The sequence below is a fragment of the Chrysoperla carnea genome, chromosome 2 (genome assembly GCF_905475395.1).
Source record: "Chrysoperla carnea chromosome 2, inChrCarn1.1, whole genome shotgun sequence".
NCBI lineage: Eukaryota > Metazoa > Arthropoda > Insecta > Neuroptera > Chrysopidae > Chrysoperla > Chrysoperla carnea.
In genome coordinates this window covers 90,491,434-90,516,544 of record NC_058338.1, presented here as the reverse complement: position 1 = coordinate 90,516,544, position 25,111 = coordinate 90,491,434, and the positions used below count along the sequence as shown (strand labels likewise).

The 25,111-nt window shown below is 27.3% G+C and overlaps 1 protein-coding gene across 1 annotated transcript in view; it reads right to left on the bottom strand.

Annotated features, from left to right (window-relative positions):
* LOC123293030 (zinc finger protein basonuclin-2) overlaps nt 1-25,111 on the bottom strand; it is a 657,524-nt gene that overhangs the window by 12,715 nt on the left and 619,698 nt on the right. The window contains exon 5 of the mRNA XM_044873746.1: nt 15,238-15,479. Within this exon, the coding sequence (XP_044729681.1) occupies nt 15,238-15,479 (242 nt within the window). The remainder of the gene's footprint in view (nt 1-15,237; nt 15,480-25,111) is intronic.

The window sequence follows — 25,111 nt, the reverse complement described above, 5'->3', positions numbered from 1 at the left end:
CTGCGTTATAATATAAAAGACATCAAATAATATCTATACAGATGGATGATACATATAGTAGGTACCTTTTGTCAGGTGCGGATCCAATGACCCACAAATCAGCAAAGCTCAAATTCATCAATCAACTTATAATTTTTCTAAGATATATAGATATAAATTATTAACAGGTAGCAGCGATTTGGTGGAAAATTTATTTTGGTGTGCAAGTAACATAGTAAAAATCAATGAAACTCCAGACCCTTGGAAATTTTGAAATGGGGGTTGATTTTAGATGTTGAAAAAGTTTTTTTCATCCATTTAGGGCGAAATATATTCAGCAGTAAAGTTTTAGATAATAATAAATTGGAAAAAATTTTTTCAACATTAACTCAAAATTCCATGAGGAAATCGTGAAAAACTGTTTTTCCGATTTTATTTTTTTTCTCGGGGAAAAAATTCAATTTTCATGAAACTTGATGAAAGTGTTTCTGTTTTATTATAGAACATGCATTAATTTTTAAGAAACCGTTAAAATTGCTTATTTTTCCCCGACAAACTCTCTTGATGTTTTTTTTCGATTTTCATACTCTGTATTTTAACCGTTGTATGGTTTATTTTATGGTGTGTGAACACGATTACTCATAAACGAAAAGCGATATTAAGCCTTATAGCGTGCTCAGGACGTAAAAAGTGAGTTAGAATTCGTAAATGAGCCAGGTAGGTCAATTGGGAAAATTCTTCTTGAGATAGAATAAAAGTTTAAATATAAAAAGTGTCCCATTAAAAAAGTAAACAACTTTTCAAGAAAATGTTAAATTATAATTAATTAAATTTAATGCATTAACAATTGTGAAAATAAGAAATCAAATTGCACAAATATTATTTTTTAAATGTAAATTATCATAATTATTTATTTAAATTTGAGAGACAATAATATTAAATTTTTAATGTAAGTCATAAATACAATCCATACAAATATATATGCATACAATTCTATAATTAAAGTAGTGTATCGTTACCATGGAAACGCCTCCAATAAAACTTACGCACGGTGCGAATACCATACCAGCATAGTAATTAACGCTAAGCATTTCTTTGCCGTGTATCTGATTAAAACTTTTGGATCCGTACCTGATCTCAATCAAACCAAAATGATCCAAAACACATATGTGACAGACATACAATAAAAATCAGAGATTCATATATTATGAAGAAAATAACTTCTCCGATGTAAGATTAAAAGAAATAACACCACAACCAACCATTTTAAAAACAAAAAAAAAAAAAGATCGTCGCCAATAGAATTTTTATTTGTTTGAGCGTTTCGTTCAATAAGTCCATTCCATTTCTAGATACATACATGGTGCTAAGTATTAATTATTGTTTCAACCGACAGATGTCAGACGCAAGGATTTTGTAATTAAATATTATTTATTACATATAATTTATATCTTTCTCTGTCATATTAAATATATATGTTTAGTTTAAGGTTTTTTCTTTTTTTATTATTTGTGTTTCTTACTCTTTTTATAATATTTATTTATTTATTTAATTTTTTTTTATTATGATGAGAGATGATCTCGGCGTGGAGTGGACTACAGCGGGCATCGGACGGCTTATGTATTGCGATAATGAACTCACAAATAATTAATTTTTTTTCTTTTTTGAATATTTGTTGATAGTTGATTATTGTTGGGTATTATGTGAAGAAGAAGGTTCTTTTGTAAGTTTCTGATGGCAGATTGTTGTTTTTACACTCGAAAGTCGAAATCAAATTTTTACGCTTGAAAGTTGCCTGTCTATTGGTGGATACATTTTAATAAATAGGGTTCTTTCGGTAGTGAAAAGTACATTATGAAATTTCATGAAAAAAAATTTGAGTCATAAAAGCACATTACTGTTTTATTATATTAAAATTAAATGTCGTAATGTTTAATAAGTATATGACGTGACCTAAAACAGGAGCCGTCATGATGTGACATCATATTAGCACCGTCATGAGTTTTATTAGAGGCGTTTCTATGGTAACGATACACTACTTTAATTATAGAATTGTATGGATCCATATATAATTGTATGAATTGCATTTATGACTTACATTGAAAATTTAATATTTTTGTCTCACTAATTTAAATAAATAATTATGATAATTTATATTTGAAAAATAATATTTGTGCTATTTCATTTCTTATTTTCACAATTTTTAATGCATTAAGTTTAATTAATTAGTTTTTCAATAATTTTAATTTGACATTTTCTATAACATTAACATGAAAAGAAGTGCAAATTAGTCATAACAGCCTCCTTTAACGCCAAAATTTGTCACTGGAAGCGCTGGAATCGATTTTATTGTCCCTACCATGACTACGCACAGAACGAATAGAGAAAAAGTAATTTGCATTAATTACTAATTTGTTGATGGCTTTCATAGTATTTGTAGGTTATGTTACAATCAACTTTATTTATACATATAATAATCACATACACGACTGTTAATTAAGTAAAATCAACCATTTGAAGTACTTTTATATATATCCTACTCTAGAACATGGAAATCCCTTATCGTACGGAGAGTGGAAAATGGAAACTTGTATAACAAGCAAAGTTCCATAGAAGTAACTATTATTTTACTAATTTAACTTTTTCCTTGACCTGCCAGTTAAAAGTCAACTCCACGATAGTTTGTTGAAATTTGTTGATTGTTTATTATCGAGGTATATTATGTGAAGAAGGTTGTTTTTTTTTTTATTTTTTACAAGCCTGCTTCTTGGCCATAAAATTAATTCTTGTTTAAATATTAATTGCTTAATTCGTTTTGTAAGTGTCCTCACGAGTAATCATGTTTAAATTAAATATATTTTTAATAATTATTTTTAATTTGGAAAATAATTTATTTCTAAATCATCAGGGACAAAGTAGCTATATAAAATATGGATGTCCAAGCCATGGTAAATTTGGCATTCTGATTAAGTTATTTGATATATTCTCTCTCTAGCTGTTTAAGCCCCTATTTTCTACGTATCAATATGAATGCCAGTATATTGAGATCAAAGTTTTAAAAGTTACAAAAAGAATCATAGACTAATTGCGGTGTAAAAAATTGATAACAGATATTGAGTCAAACGATTTACAAATAAGAAAAAATAACTTAAGATAGTACGAACGTCAAGGCAAATTTAGACTTGTGGTTAAAATTTATTTTACCTTATTTTTCAACTTTGATGAATTTTATTATAACTTCATAGATGTAGACAAAAAATAAGAATAAAATTTTTCGATATCTGCTTGGTATTCGAAATATCGAAAGTTAAAAAATTACACAAAATTTTCACTTTTCCATATTTTGAAAATTACTTCAGATATCGAAAAATTTTATTTCTACTTTTCGTCTTATATTATCAAGTTATAACATAAATCATCATCAAAATTGAAAATATAATTTTTTTTAAAATTTGTATCTGCACTACCGTGTTTATACATCCTGAATTAGTCGGGAACAACGGGTTTTTTGAAAACATATCATCCATCTACCGTTTTCCCATTAGATCAATGTTAAATACGCCTATTTTTGAAGTCATTTATTTATTTAAATAATCGGACAAACCCACCCCCCTTATAATTTTCAGAGTTGATTTAGACTTTTAGATCCTACTTCGTATTTAAAAAAAAAAGAATCAAGCCTTTTATCCAAAATGTTGCCTTGGCTCTCGTGCATCCTTAAGCAGTATTATTTAAAGAGTATTATAAGCAGTTTAATCTCTATTTTTAATTACTTTTTAAGAATTACAGGTAAGCATATATTTATTAAAATAGAAATGTAACACGCATTGATTATTATGTACGACTTCGGACTGTAAATAAAAATCAATATCAACTTTACGTTGTCGATACAAATGAATTTTATTGTTTTTTTAACTTTATAAGATTGAAAATATTGATGTGTTGTTAAAAGTACGAAGAATTATATCTTACAAGAGTGATACTCATCCGCTTCGCTTAAAAGTAAAGTTTTAAAAGTAAAAATTGATAAAGATTGCTCTCGCTTATCCCCTTTCTATAACACTCAAAATAATGGTAAGGATTGTTTTGCACAGGTAAAATATATGTATGGTTTTCTATTTTTTTAAATGTATAATAGTCGTATTTATTCATTGAGTATATCAGAAAAGATGGCCGTGAAATATTTTATATTGACTATTTTTACAGAAATCTGTAATTTCTGGTAATGTCAAATGACTATTTTACAAAAATCTGTAAATTATGGTAATGTCAAATTAAATTAATTTTTAATTTTTTTTTTTTAATGAATATATCTTTATAAATTATATATCTCATGTGTTATTCTGAAGTATGAGCTATATTGCTGTACAGTTTCATTAAAAACTATTCACTAGTTTTAGCGTAACAAACAAACATGCTTACTTTCGCATTTATAATAGAGATTTTAAAAGTTGCTCGTTGAACATTAGTTATTACACAATTTTTATGATCATGTTAACATTTTTAAGTTGATTTTTCTTTTAATTTAAACATCTCTTCAAACAGTTTCTAAGAATAGTTTTTCTACTTGTAATTAAATAAGTTATTTGTTTAAGTAAATAGATTAGTTATACGACTATGAAGATCTTGTTTCTTTCAGATTGATTATCTCCCTTGAAAAAAAAGACAAAAATTAATGTTTCCATTGCTCGGCGGGTGTTGCTCTATTCAGTAAATTTTAGAAGTGAAAAAATTATTTTGTGGTTTTGATTTTAAGAAATCAATTTTTGATATCTTCTTTGTGTTACGAAATGATGTCATTTTTCCAATATTTTCAATGTTACTAATAGATTTGATTAAAACTTGCGTCTTTTTTTCTCAGAGATCAGAAGTTTCAATGAGTTTTAATTCAACCAATTTGTAAATTATTTAAATGTAATGACAGTGATAGGTACTCCGCAGAGTTCAAAGAAAAAAATGTTTTTTGTTGTTAGCGCAGAGCAGGAAACTAAACTGATTTTTTAAATGTTTTTAAAGTTTATTTTAAAATTATTTGAAACATATTTTGTTTGGAGTGTCCAGTTTTCCAGGCATTTTGTCAAACAATAAATTAGCCTAGTGTCCAGTGATACTACGTAAATCAGATTAAATCAGAGCTAATCAAGCTAGATCTACGCCAAATAGATTAAACCTGCTGCGTATGAGTAATTAATTAATCAAAAAAAATTTTAATTTTTATCTTTACATTGTCTTAAGATATTTCAATACCGAAAAAATGTAAATGATCTTATTTATAAATTAATCATCTTCTCTTTTATACGTCTCTTGTGAAAAATGAACAACGCTTCTATGAATGGTCTAGGAGAAATTAAATATCAAAGTCAGTTTTTTTACCCAAAAAAGGGCACATTTCTCATAAACCATACAGAGAATCGATACAAAAGACCTATGCAAGGGTGATTAATTAATAAGAAAAATTTTAAATTTCATTTCGACTCTCTAAGGAAGGTATTTTGATATCGATAACGATCAATTAATCATCCTTTTTCGGAAAAATTCGTACCATTTTCTCGGCTTAGGAGAATTAAGCTATCAATGTCGGTGTTCTTACCGAAGAAATTTTTCATTTTTATGTACAGTTTTTAATTTTGGTATGATTTTAAAGCTTAAAACTTGAAGAATATTGATTAAAGTTTTTTATGTAAATAGTAAAACATTTTTAAAAGCACTTATTGACTAAAAAACCAACATTTATAACAACTTTTTCATATATCACCTTGTAAAAAGGGCTGTTTTAATAATTACTTTCTCGTAAACCGTACAGAGAATCGACTTGAAATTTATACAGAAAGCGTATTAAATACTCAGTGTAACATTTTCGTTTTGGTATCAAAATACCTCAATCTATTAAACAATATTTCTTGAAAATAGATATTTTTTGCATACATCTTCATCACAAATTCGAATATAAAATCGGATATCTATCTAATATAATTATATAAACTAAAAGTACCTGATACTTCTTCTGTTATGTATGGAGTTGGTACGACCGACCGACCCATCATATATACCTAGTTAATCGTAGAAAGTTTATGCAACAACAAATACAAATAGCTTGGTTGGTTGGTTGCATCACATATTTTACAAATTGGCAAATTAATTAAATTAACTCTATACTTACACAAATCAGGAAGTTTATTATTATTATTTTTATTTTTTTAGCTTTTACGTGTTTTAATTATACAATAAACCATTTATTACATGTAAAATAACATTAAAGAACATATATATAAGTAATATATTCAATTAATCAGTTTTAATAATTATGTATTCATCACCTTTATTTAATGTATGGTGTACTTATTTATATACGTATGGGGGGACTAAATACATACACCTACCTATATGGGTATCAACTACAGAGTGTAACGGAAAAAAACCGCCTGTTAAGGTTGAACACACAGTTTTTAACACAATGAAAAAAAACGTTGGATAGATGTTAAGAAAACTGTCCTCTTGAGAATTCCTAAATTCAAAATTTTTTGGAAATATTTTCCTTTTCGCACGATATTTGTTTGGTAGGTGGGTGTTAAAATCAAAAAAACTACAAGAGACACCAAAAACCGACATCTAGGTTACCTAGGAAACCATGACATCTAGGCTACCAAGAATTTTGAGAAAATGCAAAAAATCTTTAAAGTAATTAAGTTAAGAAGTTAAAGAAAATAGAGATAATTTAAAGTAAGTACTTTGCAATTTTTGTTATGTCATCATAAATATTTCTAATCAAACCAAACGTAATGTATTCTCACTTTGGGTTGACTACTAAATCCGAAGTATGTCTTGTTTAAACTAATAATACAATTATTTCATACAGTAAAGTCTAAAAGTAGCTATAAAATTAAATTCATTAAAGAATCAAACAAGTATTTGACTTCTAAAATTAATACATTTTTTTTTAGAAAATAAAAAAAAGTAAGCGCTACATTTATTATAAAGAAGGTACGAAATGAATATTGTTCCTATCGGGTGTCTCACGACACCTCTCAATCTTTTTTGTTTTCAATTAACAAAGATATTCGCTAGCAAAGGACACTTTTTGCGTGACTAAAATTGAATCTTTCAACAACATATCTCAAAAACTTTTCGACAGATTTTTTTCATAACGAATTTTTGGTACTTATTTTAAATAACTTACTCATTTAATTAGGTTTAGAATTTTTTTTATTGATCTCTTTAAGAAAAGTCAATAAAAAACCAGTGAAAATAAACAATTGTTGACTGAGTTAATTGTTTAAATACCCTATCAAACCTTGTATTGTTTTATTAATTAGAGAAGTTTAAAAAAAAAACAAAAACATTTATGTCAAATAAAATGGTGACCTTCTGGTCGCCCTATCGAACTTTCGAAAAAATTTCCATTATCCGATATTATCCGACAGGTTTGGTATGACACTAGAATCAATACACTAAGTATTTGAAGCTATCTTCAAAATTTCAACCTTCTATCTTGTATAGCATTGGAGAAAATGGAGAATTATGTTCAAGCCTAATTTGTGCCCTCATGGGTAAACAAAGATATTTACGAAAAAATGTTTCTAGCAAAAGTTTTTTTTTTATAGAAAATATTTTTTATACTGCACAAGATGGGTGCCAGGGACCCAAGTCCCAATTGACCTATGTTGCTTATTTACGAACTCAAATACATTTTCTACGTCTTGAACAATTACAGCTCAATATTTTTTTTCGTTTTTGAGTTATCAGCAGACAGACAGAAGGGCGAAAAAACGGAACTGTGATTTTATGAACACCAATATCAATTTTTTGTTCGTATCGTCATTATTTCTAAGCGTTACAAACTTGAGACTCAAATTAGTATACCTTGATATAGTTCATATATACAGGGTATAAAAATTGAAATTGTGAATAAATAACTAGAGGAGTATTAATGCTTTTTGAGATATTTCTGATTAACTGAAGCCGATTTTAAGAAAAACTCAAGGCCAAAAAATCCACAAAAGTATAAAATGCGAGTGTCAGGTTAAAACTATTGTTGAGTTCTTTACTGCCCGTAATAGAATTTGGACTAATTGAATATAGAAGTACGCACATACCAAAGCAAATTATATTGTACAGAAACTATGTTACCAATTGAATGGAATTTCAAGCGACTACAAAACTATTTTGCCGATTATAATACGGCCGTCTTAATATGAAGATAATCGATTCTCCGATAGCTTCGAATTTTGTCCGATAAGTATGAAGTGGCTTATTCTTATCCATAAATTTGGTATTATTTTTATTCGATTTGTATCGTTTAGATTCTCGCGATCAAGATTTTGTTTTTTTTGTCACAGAAATTTTTACACATTCTGTACAAAAATATCCGATTTGATATGGGCTTCTCATTTGAATCTGAGAAATAATCCACGATTTTTATTTATATGTTTTAAACGCATCTATCTCTTTTGATACGATTTTTATTATTAAATTCATAATTGTTTTATTATAATAATGGATAACATTATATTTTATTAATTTTTTAATTAAATAAGATATTTTAACTTAATTAACAAGCGATTTTCTTTTTACCCATATAAGTAGTAACTATAACAATAGAATTGTTACTAATTTATTTTTATATATATAGTTATTTTGTGATTTGTTATGCTAACGGGTTATTCTGGGTACACAACCATATAATTCATTTGTCATCAAAAAAAAGTATGGTAATAAAAAAAGTGGCTGTGATTATTAAAAACAATGGGCTATGTGATATCAAAGTACTATGCACTCTTTTTGCTGTGATCAAATGTTTTGACAAATGTATATCTAAAAGTTGATGGATTGGTTCATTATATTTTTATTATAATTCTGGTGTGAAATATTTGTTTCTTTTCTTAAAATTGTTTTAATTTAGAAATTATATAATTAACTTTTTGAATACACGGCACAAAATTTTACAGTAAAATTTAAGGACAATAAAAGCGATACCAGCGCTTCCAGTGAAAAATTTTGGCGATATAGGAGGCTGTTATGACTAATCTGCAGTTCTTTACATGTTTATGTTATAGAAAATGTCAAATTAAAATTATTGAAAAACACTAATTAATTAAACTTAATGCATTAAAAATTGTGAAAATAAGAAATCAAATTACACAAATATTATTTTTAAAATGTAAATTATCATAATTATTTATTTAAATTTGTGAGGCAATTATATTAAATTTTCAATGTAAGTCATAAAAGCAATCTATACAATTATATATGCATTCATCAATAAAACTTACGCACTGTTCTCTGAAGGCCCTTAAAAATTTAACTGATTAATTATGATATAATAATGGACAACTATGCCAAGTTTCATTAAATTCTGAATGCAAAGTCTATTACCGTAAGTACTACGTTAAAATAGTCAAAAATGCGTTTGCTGATATAAACAATTTGTAGGTATATATAATTCGCAAATAAATTATATTTTTAAAAATATTATTATAATTTTATTTAAAATAATTTATGGCTTTTTACTCTTGTAACAAATTTAAATAATTAATTTAGATATCTAATTATTAATTTAAATATTTATTAATAATAATTAATCAATAAATATTACTACATATTAAAATATAATCATAGATCACATTGATTAGATTTTTTTATTAATTTTAATGCAGATTAGATCTCTTTATAATAAAAGATCTCAAACACATTTTCCAGTAAAAATTTTTGATTCTTTAAATTGTAAATATACTATTTTAATTATAGAATTGTATGGATGCATATATAATAGTATGGATTGCATTTATGACTTACATTGAAAATTTAATATTATTGTCTCATAAATTTAAATAACTAATTATGATAATTTTCATTTTAAAAATAATATTTGTGCAATTTGATTTCTTATTTTCACAATTTTTAATGCATTAAGTTTAATTAATTAGTGTTTTTCAATAATTTTAATTTGACATTTGCTATAACATTAACATGTAAAAAATTGCAAATTAGTCATAACAGCCTCCTTAATAATCAAAATTTTTCACTGGAAGCGCTGGCATCGATTTTATTGTCCCTGCCATGACTACGCACACAACGAATATGTCAGAATTATTTAAACAATAAAATATCGTAATACATATTTTTATTAATAGGAACTAACACTCGCCTAGAATCATCGACTACCTTTTTTTAGAAAATATGGTACTTTGTTAAAACAATTTTTTCATGAAACACAACAATTTTCTTGAGATGTAGTTTATCGCAAAATTTGCAATTAGTTGATAATTTTTTTAAGGCTAAAAGGTTTTCCACTAATTTTTCTCTATTAAATAATGATTTTAAGGCAGAAATATCTGAAAATGAAAAATAGAAGATTCTCGTATAAAAGTAAGAATTATTTTTCACGCTTGAAATTTCATAACTGGGACAATTATTGGTCTCAAGGCTTTTTAAATTTATATTTCTTTTTTTTTACCGAAAAAAGTAGAAAATAATTTAGGAAAATTTCTCAATTTGTTTCTCTAATGACAAAGCAAAATCGTAAAGTAGATTGAATTAGCTTTGAGTTAGGAGTAAGTCTTAGGAGATCTTTAGTATACTATGACTATGATTTGATCTATCAATCTGTATATGACTATGATTTGATATTTGCTTCAAACGTTTTCGAAAAGTTCTACAATTTTAATAGACTTGTTTTAGTGAAAATAAAATAACATTGTTACGGTTTGAAAATAGATTCAGAATTCGAAACATGTCACAACATCTTACAGACATATTTTCACAAAAAACAATAATAATGGATTTCCTCAAATTAAACCTCTCTACAAGAATATCAAAAAAATTTCGAATATTTCTGGGCGACCCCTTCTTTTATTTCACTTGAGTGGCGGTCAATTTAAGTACCTACCTAATTATCAAACAGAGTTTTGTAACAAGAAAATGGGAAGAACTTTCTCTTTTTCGATACCAAATCAATAATATTTTTGTACTTAAGTACAGTTGTTTAAATTAAGGGTACTTAAATTAAATAATAAAAAAAAACTGTTGAAAGTTAATTAACGTAACGATAGTCGTTCGTATGTAATTCTTTCAACTGTGAAACACACAATTTATCGATTCAACCATTAAATTTAATTTTTAAATAAGGAAGTTTTAAGTTAAGCGTTATATATATTTTATTTACTTAAATTTAATGAATGGCACACGCGTTGTAAATTTTGTATATAGTTAGAGTGAAGCGACGCGACGGCTTGTGGTACATACATAATTAGCTACACAGCTATGCAAACAAATTTTATCAAGTTGTTTTGTAATATTTTGTACGCTAAAAATTAGGAACTAAAACGTAGTTAATTGATTAAATATCCCATATATACTATAATTAATTGAATTTATAAAAAATGTTCTTTCTAAGGCAGAAATTATTTTATTTTTTCAATTTTCGTTCGTTTTCATTTACTTGGATTTTGGTGGCAAATTATTGATTAATAACATAATTAATTGTTTAAATATCCTATATATACCACAATCAATTTAATTTACAACAAAATGTCCCTTCTAAGGCAGAAACTATTTTGTTTTTCAATTTTTTTCTTTTACTTGGATTTTGGTAGCATTGATCAATAACATAGTTAATTGTTTAAATATTCGATATATACCATAATCAATCGAATTAACAAAAATTGTTCTTTCTAAGGCAGACATTATTTTCTTGTTAAATGAATTTTGAAAGCAAAATGTAACTTTTTTAGATCAAATAATTTTGTAATATATTCGTCAAATCATTTTGCCATAAATTTTTTTATAACATTTGTAAAGTTTTTGAAACTTGAAAAGGTTGTACTGAATAAGCAAAAGATTACCGAATTTTTTGCAATTTTCGAAAGACCAAATGATTTAAGATATTTCGATATCGAAAAAATGAAAATAATTCAAAACATTTGAAATTTTACTTATTAATTAATCATACTTTTATACGTCTTTTATGAAAAATTCATATCGATTGTCAGTACGGTTTAGTAGAAATTAACTCTCAAAATCAGTGTTTTTACCCAAAAAATTTTTTAATTTTTATGTACAGTTTTTAATTTTGGTATGATTTTAAAGCTTAAAACTTGAAGAATATTGATTAAAGTATTTTATGTAAATAGTAAAACATTTTTAAAAGCACTTGTAGACTAAAAAACTAACAATTATAACGACTTCTTCATATACCACCAGGTAAAAAGGGCTGCTCTTAATAATTAATTTACCGTAAACCGTGCAGAGAATCGAAATGAAATTTATACAAAAGGCATTTTTGGTAACATTTTCATTTTGGGATCGAAACGTCTTAATATCGATTGAGACTTAGGTAAGCTTCGAATTTGAGAAGTTTACATAAATTTCACATTAGAAAAAATTTCTAATTCATTAAAAAAAATAAAATAAAATAAATAATTGAATTTTCAATATAAAATTTTGCATGTCATGAATCGATATTTTGTCGTAGGTACTAATTCCATAGCAAAACAAAATTAATTTTATTGACAAAATCAATTATATACAGTCTAGTAATTAATCGTATGATTTTCAAAATTTAAAGGACAAATTAAGGACCTTAATTTGTTATGCTAACTAATAGCATGACTATTAAAAAAAAATTTCCAAATAAAAAAATTTAGCGCTAAAAATTATGTAAACGGATATTTCGTATTTTAATTGACAAATAAAAATAAATTTTAATAACACTAAAAAAAAAAAATTAATTAATTGGTCGAATTTAAATCTTCGGGCTGAATTTTATTTTTATGAAAAAAATATTTCGGATATAATTTATTTTCGTAAAGTTTTCGAATTTAAAGCCATTGATATTTGGGGTACACAACCCTTTCCCCTTTCCCTTAATTCTACGGTTGACAACTATCATAGTTAATTATATAAATATTCGATATATACTGAAATCTATAGAGTATCAAAAGAATATTGTACCAATTTTCTCCTCTGATCTCTCCCAGAAATCAGATCACTTAGCTAAGCGCATTCACAAAAATTTTACCGCAGTAATTTTTTTTTTTCGATTTATCGCGGTAATTAATATTTTGAATAGACAATGTAATTGATTAGTGATAACACTTTATTATTACTTTTACCAAAATTTCCTTTCTACGTTAAATATTTCTATTCGGTTCAAACTTCGGGCGAAAAGGAACAATTAGAACACAAATAATTTTGCTGTAAAATCAAAAATCTTGAAAATGATAAGAGCTTGATATCTATGGAAACAATTTAAAAAATTTAAATTCAGCGAAATCTAGCTTTTTAATTCGGTAAACTTCCCAGAACAAACTTAAAAATAAAAATTTCTACTTTAAAATAAAAATCCGAAAATATGCATATTTGCATAAAAAAGGGCGTTAATAGTTGATTTAAAAAAAATTTCACATACATCATCTATGATCGGAACGGTTCGTTAAAATACGGTATGTTATGATTTCAAAATGTGAACAAATTTTACAAAATAATAAATAAATAATAATAATTACAAATAAAAAATTCTTCAATACTTCAAATACGTATTTTATTTTTTGAGGAAGCGAATAAAAACTAAATGACGAGAAAAAAAATCGCACATCTATTCGTGCAGATGTTTAAGCGCGCGCGGTTATCAAGATTACTAAATGGTTCATTAATTTTAACTCGTTTTACATATTTTTATTACAAAAAAATATTGGTTACACGATTTTTGATTATTCCGCCGGATAAGTAATTTCAACGAGAAAATTTCAAAAAAAAAAAAAAAAAATAGATTTATTAAAAAAAAAAAAAAATTAGCATACGACGATTTAGCATAAAATAAAAATTAATTTTATTTCAGCAAAAAAATATGTCAATACTTAAAAATAAATTGACATTTTTTTATTATTGGGATGACATTTCTGACATTTTGTTTATGAAAATGTTAATTAAAAACGCAATTATGGATGAATAATATTTAAATATTTATAAAATTCTTCCCACGAGCATAAAAATAAATATTAAAAAAAATAAAAATAAACTCGTATTTTAATAATTAATAATTATTGTCCGTGTATATTGAATAGTAAATGCATATATATGTATGCGTAATAATAGTACCACGATGTGATCATAGATGGTGTTAGATGGTGTGAAACTAAGATAAATAACATGATCTTTTATAACTAGTAAGATACTGATCGAATCGAGAAAACATGATTGTAAATTATATTTACGCGATTTATTTTTGATAATTTGTCCGAAAAAATTCATATGTTGTTAGATGGAGTGAAACTACGATTAGTTATACGATTTTTAATTACTAAGATATACATCAGAATCGATAAAACGCGATTAAGAATTTTAGTTTCACGATTTTTTTGTAGTATTTATCTGTATTTTTTAGCTTTAAAACAAGGAATTTTTCGTATGACGTTAGAATGGTGTGAATTTAAAATCAGTAACACATATTTTAACAACCAAGATACTAGTCGCATCGAGAAGATACTATTGTAAATTTGAGTAACGCGATTTTGTTAAGTTATTTATCTATATTTTTTAGCTTACGAATTTTAAAAACAATAAATTTTTCGTAAGACGTTAGATGGTGTGAATTCTAAAATAACTAACACGATTTTTAACTACCAAGATACTAATCGTATCAAGAAGACACGATTATGAATTTTAATAACGCAAAATTCGAAAACAAAAAATAAGGAATTTTTCGTACGACATAAGAATGGTGTGAATCTAAATTATGAAACACGATTATTAACAAGCAAGATACTAATCGTACCGAGAAGACAATATTATGAATTTTAGTAATGCGATTTAGCAACACAAAATTCGAAAGTTAAAAACAAGGGTTTTTTCGTATGACGTTAGAATGTTGTAAATTCTGAAATAAGTTTCACGATTTTTAACTATCAAGATAATAGTCGTATCGAGAAGACACGATTAGGAATTTTAGTAACGCGATTTTATTGTATTATTTATTTTAAGTTTTTTCAGCTTACCCAAATCAAAAAACAAAATTTTAAAAAAAATATCCGTTCACAAAAAATAAATTATTAAAATAAAAACAAGTTATAATAACACAAACCTACGGGTCAAAAAATTTTCACTTTTTCGGAATAATTATTTCCACCAAAAAAAATTATAAATAATATAAGACACAATTTTTTTTGCACACTTAAAACACATAATTAAATATAAAAACACAATAAATGGGGTGTAAAGAAAATTTTTTTTAAAATCACAAATTAATTTTGGAAGCGCACGAACCTGAAGAATATAACCTCTAGCGTAATCGTCGTGGGTCCATCCAAAACCGTGTAGCACTTGTGTCACTTGATCTGTATGTAAGACAGAGAAAAGACGATCCAACAGGATCTTCAATCGTATAGGGAGCGCTTGACATCCATATAACACTAAACTAGCAATATCAAAAGCAACGTTCGGTTGAACGGGCTCCGGTTGACTGTTGGCTCGATTGAACAGGTGACGCGATCCCAACTTGTCCAGTGCTAGAAAATAACAAAACACAATTATTAGACAGCAATATACACAGAGTAGTAGTATTTAGTGATCGTGATCATATATGATCGTGGTGGGGAGTTTTTAGTTGACTATCTTGGTGATGTGGAGGAGAAGTTAGTATAATCGTATATGATGTAGATGGAGGGGTGAGAGAAGGCGTGTGTATATAATATTGTAAATGTGTGACTGACTTGAATATTGTGTGACATGACATACACAGGTATTGAACAGGGTGTCGCCAATGTCGTACAATGTCCAATACGCGCGCGCATATTAATGGGAGGGACATATTTTATTGTATATGTCGCGCACAGTCGTTGTTTTTCGTCGTCACATAATATTGGTGACCACCTTCTTTCCCCGTGTTATTAACCCCCCTCCACTCTATATTTGTCATGTTATATAGAAAACTATAAGCAGCTATATTGTACCCAGAAAGAGTATATATTTTCTACCACCTAAAAACCGTATCATCTGAAAAGGACATGACAAAAAGATGACAATAATTGAGAGGCTAGTTTTATGTACATCAAATGAATGTTGTTAGTTCTTGTTTGATATGTATTAAATTTCTATCTTTGTTCTTTATTTTTATTGAATTTTCATTGTATCTTGTATTTTCTTTCTCACTTTATAGTTTCTATACTGTATGTTTTTTTTTATTTTTATTATAATATTTTTTTTATTTTTTAAATATTAATGTTTGTTTTTCATATTTTTTTCTTGTATAAAGTAAAGATCATCTCGTCATTATCTATCTTTCACATACATTCATGCACACTCACGTATGTACGTATGTACATAAGTATATACATACAAACGTATATATTATTATATTCATCTATAATATTTCAATCACTAAAATCATTAATATTAAGATATTTTTAGCTGCTATACTCTTATGTTAATGTTAAAATATAAATTTTAACATAAGTATTTAAAGCCATTTTTGTCGTTTCTTAAGGTAGTACTATCGGTAATAGACTTTGCTTTCAGAATTTAAAACTTGAAACTTGGCATAGTTGTCCATTATTATATCATAATTAACCAGTTAAATTGTTAGGGGCCTTCAGAGAACTGAAAAACTGATCACCCAGTTTTGTGAAATAAAATAAAATCTGTGATTTCCCATAAGGATCAATGTTAAAATATCTTTAAAATATCATTTTTTCAGTTCTCTGAAGGCCCCTAAAAATTTAACTCATTATTATGATATAATAATGGACAACTATGCCAAGTTTCATTAAATTCTGAATGCAAAGTCTATTACCGATAGTACATGCATGCAATAAGGTTATTAATTATACCATGCATATATGTAATATGCAAGGTATACTAAGTTTAGTCTCAAGTTTGTAACGCTTAAAAATATTGTAGCTACGCACAAAATTTTGGTATAGGTGTTCATAAAATCAACTAATTAGTTCATTTCCGGTTGTTGGTGATAACTCAAAAACGAAAAAGGATATCAAGCTGAAAGTTTTAGAGCGTACTCAGGACGGAAAAAGTGAAGTCCACTTCGTAAATGAGCAACATAGGTCAATTGGGTCTTGGGTCCGTAGGACCCATCTTGTAAACCGTTAGAGATAGAACAAAAGTTTAAATGTGAAAAATATTCCTTATAAAAAAATAATATAAAGAATTATATGTTATTTTATTTAGTTTGATTTTATTTTTATTTCAATTTTTTTGTAAATCTATACTATTTAACTTTGTACTATTTTGTAATACAAAATGTAATTTTGTAATGATTGATTTGCTTTTTGTACCTACATCAATAAAGAATATATAATAAACAACATACATCAATAAACAACTTTTGTTTGAGACATTTTTTCGTAAAACATCGTAAATACTGTTTACCCGTGAGTTCGCAAATTAGGTGTAAATTGTATGTATGTTATGGATATATTAGTTATATATGTGTGGCATGTATGTATGTGTAATGTGATAGTGTAATCAACACTGTCTATGCATGGTATTTCAACAATTAACTCAGTCAATTGTTTGTTTTCACGTGTTTTTTTTTGTATATTTTGTTTTGTAATTATGGTGGAAGTGCAAATAAATGCATTGTTAATAGTGTGCATTAATATATTACATAATTTAACTGCGCTTCCACCATTTATTTGTGATATTTATAAAGATGTATAAAAGATGGTTGTTTTAAGGTGTCAATTTTAAATCGAAATTAAACACTTTATTTTCATGCTTTACAAACTTAGGACTATATATTTCTTCATATATATTTCATATATTCAGGGTATAAAAAGTGACAAAAAGCATGAATATATACATAACACAAAAAATACATTAAATCTATAGATATTTTTCAAAAATAATTTCGATAAATTTTCTTGAAACTTTTACAAGTTAATATTTATTATCAAAATTTTCCAATTTTCTATTAATTGAAAATTTACATACTGTTTCCCTGCGAACGCACATAGTAAAATATGGTGGAACATGAACGTCCTTAAGTGCAATTAGAAAATATTGCAACGAACATAGATTGTAGCTCGGTATTTCGATACCGATGAAATGAGAATGATCCAAAAAAATTTTAAATTTTATTTATCAATTAACCATCCTTTTATACGGTTTTTGAGAAAAACGTCAAATCGATTCTTCGAACGATTTAGGAAAAATTAACTATCAAAGTCAGTGCTCTTGACTGATCAAAAATTTCATAGACGTTTGATAAAACACTATTTTTTAAATTTTCAAATCACGATAACTTTAGAATGAATAAACCGATTTTCACGCGGTTGGTGACATTCGACGCAGTTTTTGAAGCTTCATGAAGAATCTTTAAGTTTCAATTGATAGAACAAAAAATTTTGAGGTTATTCCGAAAAAACGCTTTTTTGGGTTTTCTTTCGTCAACGATAACTCACGAACGAATCAACCGATTTTGACCGGACGGTGGTGATTGACGTGGTTTTTTGATGTTGAAAGCTGATTAGTTTTTGGAATTGATCGATACAGCCGTTTAAAAGTTATTAAAAAAAAACCACTTAAAAAAAAATTTTTTTTTGCAGTTTTTTTTTAGATTTCTCGAAATCTATCGAATCGGTCCAAATAGACCTCAAAATTTAAGTTTGGTCAAGCCCTTTCGAATGGCACCAACCGCGATCAAATCGGACAAGCCGTTCAAAAGTTATGAGAGGTTTACATACATCCACACACACACACACACTCATACATACATACAGCCATACAGACACCCTCGCGGAAGTAGTCAGGGAAGCTTCCTGACACCTTAAAACGTCGAGATTTGATGAAAACTCGATTTTGGCAAAACGGGGTGAAAACAATAACTTCCCTATTTTCTTAGCGGGAAGTTAAAAAGTTATTCATTTTTATACACAGTTCTTAATTTTGGTATGAATTTCAAGCTTAAAACTTGAGGAATATTGATAAAAGTTGTGTAAATGGTAAATTAATTTTAAAAGCACTTGTAGACTAAAAAACCAACATTTATAACAACTTCTTCATATATCACCAGGTAAAATGCGCTGTTTTTAATAATTAATTAATCGTAAATCGTACAGAGAATCGCCTTAAAATTTTTACAAAAGGCGTATTAATACTCATGAAATGACACACAAAATTTCAGTTTTTGGTAACACATTCGTTTTGGTATTGAAACGCCTTAATAAAAATATTAAAATGAAATTTAAAACTATCAACGAATCGTCAAACATGTCTATATGTACCTAATATGTGTGTGTAATATAATATAAGCACTTAGTTCAATTAAACATACAACAAATTCATGTACGGATTAAAAATATTAATTTGCCATCCTCTTGTAGTAGCCTTTCTCCATATTTTATGCTCCCCTTTTTTCTAATAATGGTACCCACTCACTCCCATTTATACATCAGATATATAGGAACATTCACAAGTAATACGACTCTCACAATTAATGTTAATACAGTGTGTGTCAATAAATTAGTCACTAAATGGAAATAAATTTCGATTTTTGCTCCAATTTCCTAGATAAATTTTTGTATTATATAAATACGTATTTCGACCACCAAGTAGTCATCATTAGTATGAATTAGCTAATCGTAGTTACTCTTATTGTGTTTGCTACTCGTTGCCAATTTGGTGGCGGACTGCCAAGGAAGCTGAATGGCTGACGTCACTGAATTTTAATTTGACAGATACTTGGAAAAGTATAAATTGTTGGTACACGAAAATATCAATGTGCAGTTCGCCACCAAATTAGCAACGAGTAACATACACAATAAGAGTAATTACGATTAGCTAATTCATACTGATGATGACTACTTGGTAGTCGAAACACGTATTTATATAATACTAAAATTGATCTAGGAAATTAGGGCAAAAATCGAAATTTATTTCGAAATATTCTAGAATTCTCATTTATTATCTTTGACAATATTTATAATCAAGGTTTAGATTCAGTACACTTTTGAAAAAACTTTTGTAGCAAATTATTTTCTTTTTCCTTTCAAGAAAAAATTGATTAAAAATTGTAGGAAATTTAATTTCAAGCAACTTCGGTAAAACTATTATTCGTGTAAAATTAAAAATGAACGAGTTATGTAATAATAAAAACACTATACTTTTTTTCCAGGTATAAATCGAAAATACTTATCCTAGAAGATATTCGATAAGGTAATAACCATTTTTCGTATGTAGAGTTGAAAATAAACGGGTTATTCAATAAAAAAAAATTCTCTCCCTCTTTTCGGATCTAAATCGACAAATATCGATCTAAAGAAAAATTGATAAGGACAAAAACTGTGGGAAATTTAATTCCAAACAATTTTGGTATTGGCCATTTTTGGTGTAAAATTGAAAATAAATGAGTTATTTATATTAAAATAAACAAAAATTAACTATTAAAATTCAAATCGCAACAGGGTTGGAAGCCCGAAAACCAAAATGTAGACTGATAGTTAGCCCTTCCCCCAACGTTTCCTGAAAGAAAATTGCTGTTAGGAATTTTTCTCGGCTCAAATTCTACTTCGATTAGGCTACATCGGATTATTTCTATTGGTGTTCTTGACTATGCAGAACTTTTTAACAAGAATAACTTTTGTTTGCATAAAGTTTTCTATATGGTGCCAACTTAATTGAACACACTGTATATACCTTATTTCAAGTACATAAGGATAAATTTCAGTCTGTGATTTGTCAGATTGATCAGGATAATTTATATTGACTATTACTAGGATATGTGTTCGAGGTATAAGATATTCACTAGAGAATTTTATTAGATATAATTGACTAGGTAGGTGGACCAAGCAAGCATATTGGCCATCTGGTTTGATAACATTACTTACGACCATTAATACAATCCATATATTTCGTTAACGTTGTATAATGTTTCGTTTACCGTGACGTTTTATCTTGTCTTGTGTCCATTTTTTTCTGTATAGTTTCAAGTTTCGCATGCAAACAAATCTCACAAAAGTTAACATGCGGAAAACTATTAAGCTTTTAAAGCTTAAACACTTTTATTCCTGATAATTTTTGATTGAGGTCTAATCTGAGGCCTTAAACTCGTCATTTTATAGAAATATATCTTTCTAATGTCAAAGATGACTGTTATATGACACAAAATATATGAATTTTTTAATAAATTACACAAAATTCTGATTTGAAAAGTTCCAAATAAAAAAATTCTCTTTTGATTTGTAACTAATTTGTTGCAACTATGAATATCCTGTAATATAAACTGGATAGACTATAAGATGGCTGTATGGTGTACAATTTTACATATTGCATGTACTTGGCAGGAAGAAAATTACTCGAAATTTATCTATTTAATGTTACAAGTAGATTTCTTAAAACATGGCTATTTCGGAAGCAATAAAAATTCTAATTTCATACTTACTGATCCTTTTAGATTTTTACTGCTTGTCGCGAGTTGGTGGTGAAGGTCGTTTCTAGAAAGGATTTAATCGAAGTCTAAAAAATAGAACGTGATTTTTATGGGTTTATTCTTTCCATGTATCTAACAAATTGTAACATCAGTCAATCACAGACACAGACGGTTGAGAGATTTATAAAGAAGTTTCCCACCAAATTTCAAACGAATTGATCTAGCAGAACTTAAGATATCATACCAGTCACCTTGAAAGATAAAGTTTCGAGAAAAACGCGTTTTTAGATTGAAAGAAAATTCCGCCCAAGTAACTTGGATAAATAGTAACTTGAATAATCGATGTCAGATTCATAAATTAGACTTTCTTCTATACTTCAAATGCAATGTCTTGCAAAGTTACGCTAACCGAGCTGTTTTGCCTTCCTTTGAAGCAGCAGAAGCTCGCAGTTCAGAGTGATAAATTGGAACTTCCTTACCAGAAAATACACTGTATCTCCGAAAATATTTCAAATTTTGATCAATATGATTAAGAACACATTATTAAGGGACCAAACTTTGAAAATCGATTTTTCAATTTTCTAGACCAGAATAATGCTTTAAAATAAAAATAAAAATAAAAATTACAAACTAAAAATAAATTATGAAACTTAATAATTTTTCAATTTCAAAATCTATTACATATTAATTGTAAAAATTCAACTCTAACTATGAAATTTTTTTAAAATCCGAATTGGGAATTGGTCCCTTATCCAATTTCATTGCTTGAAATTCATTTTGATATATCCTAGACTTTGTTTTGATTGGATTATATTTACAATCATTTTTAATTCCCTGTTTCTTGTTTATATGATCATTGAAGTTCGTGTAATTTACCTACCACATCATACACTTCAGTACAATATTTATGGATATACATCTGTATATAGGTAAACTAATTGTAAAAAGTATAGTATACCAATACATATAATACATATAGGTAGGTAACTATATATCCTACATCACACAATCCCTTTAAAAGATATACAAACCTGAGGGAGAGTCTACTTACATCTGCACAGGTTATGTATATGAAGTATTGTGTCTGTGTGATATACAAGGAAAATTATTGTGGTATGGTGGAGGTATGGCGGGTTAGAGTTGATGGTGATCTCTATATACACTAATGAAGAAATACATGGATGAAATGTTTCATTGACATTCGCTAGATAGATGAACGTTTTAGGTTTATATTATGTAATTTTTTATAGAGTTTATGGATATGTATAGAGGGTTATTTAGTCTGTGGTTATGTCCAAGTTTTCCAGAGATGAGTGGTAAATTTAGAGAAAATTGAGTTGTTAGAAAAAAAATCCATTTTTGGAATTATGTTTCTTGTAGAACGTTATCGTTCTGATTTGTTTGCTGGTTGGGAGATAAAACTAAAAAAAGTGCAACAAAAAAGCGACACCAAAAACCGAATATTTTCAACTAAGTTATCTACCAAACTAAAATTTTTTCAATCGATTCAACTTGCCATGAATTTGGAAATTTAAAAATATTTTTATAATTTATATATTTTATAGTCTGCTTTTTGGCTCAGAATCACCCCTTTTAAACTGTAAAGTTAGTAAAAAGCCATAAAAAATTATATTTCGGCAAAATAAACACGCTTTCTTGACATAAAATTAAATTAAATTTAAAACCATTTTTATTTTCGCAAAACGCTGTTAGCATAACCTAAAATTTCTATGATGCTCGTGCTTTAGGTCACGTGATATACAGATTAAAAATTACGACTTTTAATTTTAATATAATAAAACAATAATGTGCTTTTATGACTCAAAATCAGAATATTTAAGTATATTTAAACAAAAATTTGTAATGTTTATCAAATTTCAAAGTTTATTTTTCACTATCGAAAGTACCTTATTAGAAAAAATAAAAAAAATCACAAAAAACTTTTTATTTTTTTTTTCACTATATATTTAACCAGCCTCTCTGCATTAGATTGACTGTAAAAACTCTCTATCATAATGATAAATATTTTCAATGTTTTCCTGTTGTATGCTTCAATTAACCACTAGATGCTTGTTGAGATTAAGGACGTTATATATGTATATTGGTGGTTTTTTTTACTTGGACATAATACCAACGCAGCGCATTGGAATGAGATATTTTTTCCGATTGGATAAATTATTTATAGAAAACGTACAAATAATATCGATATTTGTTTTCAAATATATTCTTGGGGGATAATTAATAAAAAATAATTAAAAAAGATAAGGAAATTTAATGGTACCTATATAATGATTATCATTAATTTCAGGGAGTTTTTTCATGGAATCGACTATAACGTTAGAAGGGTAATGTTAGGTAATCTGTCAATTTGCGATAATACCTCATGGCAAAAAGCAAAAGTATTATGTAACAGCGAAGAAATCACTTAAAAACTACGATATTGGTCATCGTTTCGTACGTACCATGCTGAATCACTCATTGTATGCAGCATTTTGGACTGAAAAATCTCAATATTTCAAATACTTGCCGGACTCCAAAATTCAATTACACATGCCCATATGGGTTTTAAAATGCTCTTATACACTAATAACTTATTTTCAAGCGGTATTTTAGAGTTACGATTTAGCAACCAGGAGTATTTATTGAGCTGAATATTTATTTGTTTTCTCTTAGCCCATATATGCTTTCGCCAAGTTAAACGTTTATTCAGATCAGTTTGAATTATTTGAATCTTTAAAAGCAAATAAGTATCTTTATATAGGTAATATCTTCCAATGAGTCAAAACATTTAGCTTAAGGTGAAGGTATTTTGAAATGTTTTTCAGGACAGGAGTACAGCAAAACGTTTTATCTAAAAACTAGAGATATCTGCATATTGTCGAAAGCACAGAAAATAAATGAATGAAATTGAATGTTTATAGTACCTACACCAATATAATCTGCCAATTTGTGGTTAGTTGCTTTAAATTCTTAAATAATTTAGGTACTTCCATATGGAAAAATAGTTTTCTAGACAATTTTTCAAGAATATATTATGCATTTTTATACTTCTTTATGATTAAATTACGGATTTTCATGAAGTCTCCTTTAAAAATTCTTAAAAAATGAATAAAAGTTTGACCTTTGATTTAACATACCTCAAAATTCCTAATTTTAATAGAGATTCTTGTCGGTAGATAATTTTGATTTACTCATCAAAACCTGCACGAATCAGTAAGTTTGACTGAAAATATTTCTCCTTAGAAAAGTCCAGGATCCTTTACAACATTCATTACAAACGGATGTAAAATAAACAAGTGAAAACAAACAATTGACTGAGTTAATTGTTGAAATACCATGCATAGTCAGTGTTGATTTCTTTATCACATTACACATACAAACATGTGACACATACATAACTGATAATCAAGTATAATACATATTATAAAATTTCCGCCTAATTGGCGCCCTCGTGGGTAAACAGTGATGTTTACAAAAAAATGATTCAAACAAAATTTGTTTATTTTTTAATGAGGAACATTTTTTAGATTTAAACTTTTGTTCTATCTCTAACGGTTTACAAGATGAGTCCTACGGACTCAAGACCCAATTGATCTATAGTGCTCATTTACGAAGTCGACCTCACTTTTTACATCCTGAGTACGCTGTAAAAATTTCAGCTCGATATCTTTTTTAGTTTTTGAGTTATCGTGTCCTCAGACGGACGGACGGACGGACGGACAACCGGAAATGGACTAATTAGGTCATTTTATGAAC